The sequence below is a fragment of the Pteropus alecto genome, unplaced genomic scaffold, assembly GCF_000325575.1.
Source record: "Pteropus alecto unplaced genomic scaffold, ASM32557v1 scaffold41, whole genome shotgun sequence".
In the NCBI taxonomy this organism is placed as follows: domain Eukaryota; kingdom Metazoa; phylum Chordata; class Mammalia; order Chiroptera; family Pteropodidae; genus Pteropus; species Pteropus alecto.
Genome location: NW_006430464.1, coordinates 2,682,850 through 2,687,116, shown reverse-complemented (window position 1 = coordinate 2,687,116; position 4,267 = coordinate 2,682,850). Strand labels below are relative to the sequence as shown.

Here is a 4,267-nt window from a genome sequence, read left to right as displayed (position 1 = left end):
CTCGGCGCCCACGAACGTGCCGTCCAGCTCGATGCTCTTCGGGGGGTCGCCCTCGGCGCCGATGATGATGCCGCTGCGCGGGTCGGTGCGGTAGCGCTTGTACACGTACTTGTAGAAGAGCAGCCGCTTGTCGGCCATCCAGGCGAACACCACGCACACGGGGAAGAAGACGAGGGTCAGCAGCGCCTCCCACACCTGCGGCGGGCGGCAGCGGGGTCAGCGCCGCCAGGGCGCGCGCGTCTCTCCCCCGCCTCTGACCCTCTCCTCGTCCCTCTGCCGTTCGCTCTGGTCTCGGGTCGTCTCTGCCGCTGGCTGTTTCTCTGTCTCCCGCCCCCTCCCCAACCCCCTCAATCTCGCTCTCTCCGTCTCTCTTGGGCTCTGGGCTCCGTCCATCTCCGCCTCTCCCCATCTCGCGAGGTCACTAGGTCGTCTCTCTCCTGCCTGTCTCATTCTTGGCTTTTATCTTTCCTCCGGTCTCTTCCTTTCCTGTTGCCTCCTGTGGCTCCGTCTCCACGTCCTTTTATATACTTCGTAGATACCTATCTCCTTCTCTTGTGAGATTCTTCGAAGATTTTTTCTCTCTCACTCTCTCTCTCCCCCTCCACCTCTCTCTCTTTCGTCTCATCCATCCACCTTTTCTCACTCTGAGAACCATGCCCTGCTGCCCAAGTACCAAGAACCCAGACAGCCTCAGCCACCACCAAGGGGAACCCGCCCCCGGAAGTCCCAGCTCCTGAAGGCGGGAGGGGGGGGACACAGCCTGAGTCTTCTTGCCTCTCTCTCTCTCTCTCCTCTTTTTTCCCTGCTCCATCCCGCCCCCCACCAACTTGGGGCACCTCCACTTCTCCAAACCCCACCCATCGCCCAGGGTCTGAGCTCTGCCCACCTCCCCCACGAACTCCCTCGATCCCCCCCCCCACGCACACACGCACGCACACCCAAAAGTAAATACAACCCTGGCCAGACTGTCCTTCCTTAGCATTTGGCCCTTAGGGACAAGGCTCTCATTCTAAAAGAGGCACAAGTCTGGCTGTCCTGCAGCCTCGCGAAAGGAGTTCCCATATTCACGTGCTGCCTCCCCAGAGAGACAAGGCGATTCTTCCTTCTAGAAGAGGGATACCCAGCCCAGCCTCATCTCTCTAACATGGGGACAGCCCCAAGACTGAATGAGCGATGCACCCCTGACATGCAGGACTGTTGGCTCCTGACACATGGAAAATACTCAAAACGTGAAATTACTATTACTACTATTATTATTATTACTAGTGCTATTCTCTGGGGCTTATCAAGGTCCAGGGCACATAGGTCCGTCTGCCCGTGGGCTGGCACGGGCCTGGGCACATACAGGGAACATCCGCCAACATCTGACAGTTCCTCTTGAAAATATTTGTGAAAAGACTCAGATGTTAACCTTCCTCGTTCAATATAAGGAAGACAAGAGTAAAGAGTATTTACGATCAGATCCTGAAAATCCGAGTCTGGTAGGGAAAATATCTTTTCAGATCCAGTTGCCACGACCCCTCGTCGCTGTGTTTACTGATGGCTCAGAGAAAAGGCTGGACTTGGAAATAGTCAAACTGTACAAAAGCCACCAGGCAGGTTTGTGCAAAGCAGCAGAATTTCCCGCACAAGCTGTACAACGAACCTTTGCTTTGTGTTCACAGAACTGGCCACTGTGTATGTTGTGGGGGGTTTTCTCTTAATCAGAAGACAATCTCAAATCCCTAAGACTGGCTTTTTCCCCTGCAGGTAAATAAAAGGTGATTCTAGCAGATTCCCAGGTCCCTTCCAGGGAGCCCACTGCAAATGGGTGTGTGGATTTGCCCAACTTGGGGAGAGAGTGAGACACCTTCAGGTCTCAGTGGACAGGGACGTCCCCAAGAGGGAGGTATCAGAAATCTGATGTCTATGGGTGGCTTATGAGTTGTTTATGAGTTGCCGCCATAGTTGCGGAGGGGATAGGGCCTCGGTCTGGTGACATCCAGTGACTCACGGGACAGCCCCACACGATACAGAATTGCCCCACGTCCCTCCTGCCTTCAGAACCTCCCACTGGACATTCGCGCCGGTGAAAAACCTGCTCATCGTAACTGGAGCCTAGAACACAACTCTGTCTTACGTATGTAGGAAGTGTTTTCCCGTATGGTTTAATACACGCCAAATACGCTCGGTTTTAACGTCACGGCGACCCGCTCCCCGGCTGGCACCTCGCATGGAACGGTCTCTGCTCTTTTCCTTCCTTTTAAACCCAAACTTGTCCCTTATACATAGGTGCCGTATGATGACTTTTAGGTAGTAAATACCGAGGCCTTTCCATCTAATAAGGGTTCTATTAGAGATTCCTTTCCTTCATGGATTGTACTGACTTTGGGAAGCCGGCCACATAGGCCAAGTTCATTCACGGGGAGGACCTCTCACACTCCCTCCGTTCCAGGCTCGCTGCTCTAAGCCCTTCCACGGGTTCGCATTCAGTCGATCCCCATGCAGCCCTCTGAAGTCAGCACGGATGACCCCAGATTACAGGCGGGGTAACTGAGGCACAGAGCAGGTAAGGAACTTGCCCCAGGTCAGACAGCTAGCAAGCAGCAGAGGTGGGATTTGAACCCACACCCCCGGCTCCACGGCCCATGCACCAAATTCCGAGGCTACGCGACTTCTCTCCTGTTGCCTAAGGATTTCACGTCAGCAAAGCAAAGGGGGACGTTAACGACACATCTGTTATAAAAAGGGAGTGTTGGGCATGAAGGGTCCAGAACCAACGGTCTAGTCCTACCCCTTCCATGCTCAAATGCGAAAACAGGCCCAGAAAAGGTATGGGCTTTGCCCAAGGTCACACAGCACTTCCAGAGAAACTCTGGAGCCAGACGGACCTTCTCATGGCACGAGTTCCCTGCATCCAGGCATCACCTTCGTCCCACGCCAGTGCCTTCAGTTACTTCACGAAAATGTCCCATAATGCTGGTCTCTGTGTTACGCTCCCCAAAGGGTTCTCCATGGCTACTTCTCCCCCAAGCTGTGGCATCTTACACCTTCCGTCCCTTGCGTCAGAGCCAGCTCCTGCTCTGGGGGAAATCTCTCCTCCACCCCCGTCCCTACCCTACCTCTCGCCCGAAGTGTCTAAAATTTTTTTCACAGTTTAGGTGTAAATCCTTATCGAAGACCAGCTTGAAAACCTGTCAGGAGAGCATCTCTCTTACTAACACCTGAAAACTATGGCACATGTCGCCTCTGTGCTTTTTGCCGAGGCAGCCAGGAAACTCAGCGTCGCCGTGGGGAGTCAATCACGGTACCTGTCTCTCTCCTTCTCTCATCTCTGTCTTCTGGTGCCACCGTCTCCCTTTTCCTCATTGTGCCTTCTGACCCCCCCCTCCCCCAGCTCTGATACCATCTGCAAAGAATTTTTATGCCTCTACGTTCTGATCTTTCCTGGAAAGAAACTGTAACTGGCTAAAGCTGATGAATAAAAATGAATAGGTCACGCATGTGTGTGAAGGAATCCCGGGTAGCCTCAAATCAATTATGCACGTGCGCGAATGAATGAGGCAGGCCCGTACCTAAATTATGCAGATGTAGGCAGCGGTCTGTTGACTTGTGGGAAATAAATTAGGCAAACGTTTTAAAGGAAGACTAGGCAGTATGTTGGTTAAGACGCTGGACGCATGACAGGCAAATAAGTATGTGAATGTCGGTGTAAAAGATGCAGCTGTGGGTCTCGATGTTGTCTCACTATTGGAGTAAATTATGCAAAGTGGTCCTCGCTGCGGACTGGGTTTACACCTATGGATGTGGGTATAAATTACGGTGAAGTGGCATGCATTATCCTAACATCAGAAATCAATTATGAATAATTCATGAACGGTGCAAGGCACACGACTGCGTATCTGGTAAAAACAGAGTTAGATTACAAAGATGTGGGCATGTTATCTGTGCACGTCCAGGGATACATTATGCAAATTGCACCAAGTTACCCCAGTGGATTAGCACTGTCGGAAAACACAAGGCTGGATTATTCACCCACGGCACGAATTGTACAAACGGGGGATGTCTTATTGCAAAAGCGAGAATAAATTATGCAAAAGGCAGGGCGTGTAGGAAAATGTGAGCATACCTAGCGAACACCTGGCCGGACTGCAGTATGCACTGCACACGTCAGAAGGACTCTGTTAGCATATGTGTCGCCTGTGAGTTAAAGGTGCCCCTTCTGGAAGGGTCCGTTGAAGATGGTGCCCTCCTCTTGGCAGGTAAGCCCTTTCCAGGCCTCCAGCGC

General features: G+C 52.5%; 1 protein-coding gene across 1 annotated transcript in view; it reads right to left on the bottom strand.

Annotated features, from left to right (window-relative positions):
* SLC8A2 (solute carrier family 8 member A2) overlaps positions 1-4,267 on the bottom strand; it is a 26,655-nt gene that overhangs the window by 19,949 nt on the left and 2,439 nt on the right. Inside the window, exon 2 of the mRNA XM_006905143.2 lies at positions 7-195. Coding sequence (XP_006905205.1) covers positions 7-195 — 189 coding nt within the window. The remainder of the gene's footprint in view (positions 1-6; positions 196-4,267) is intronic.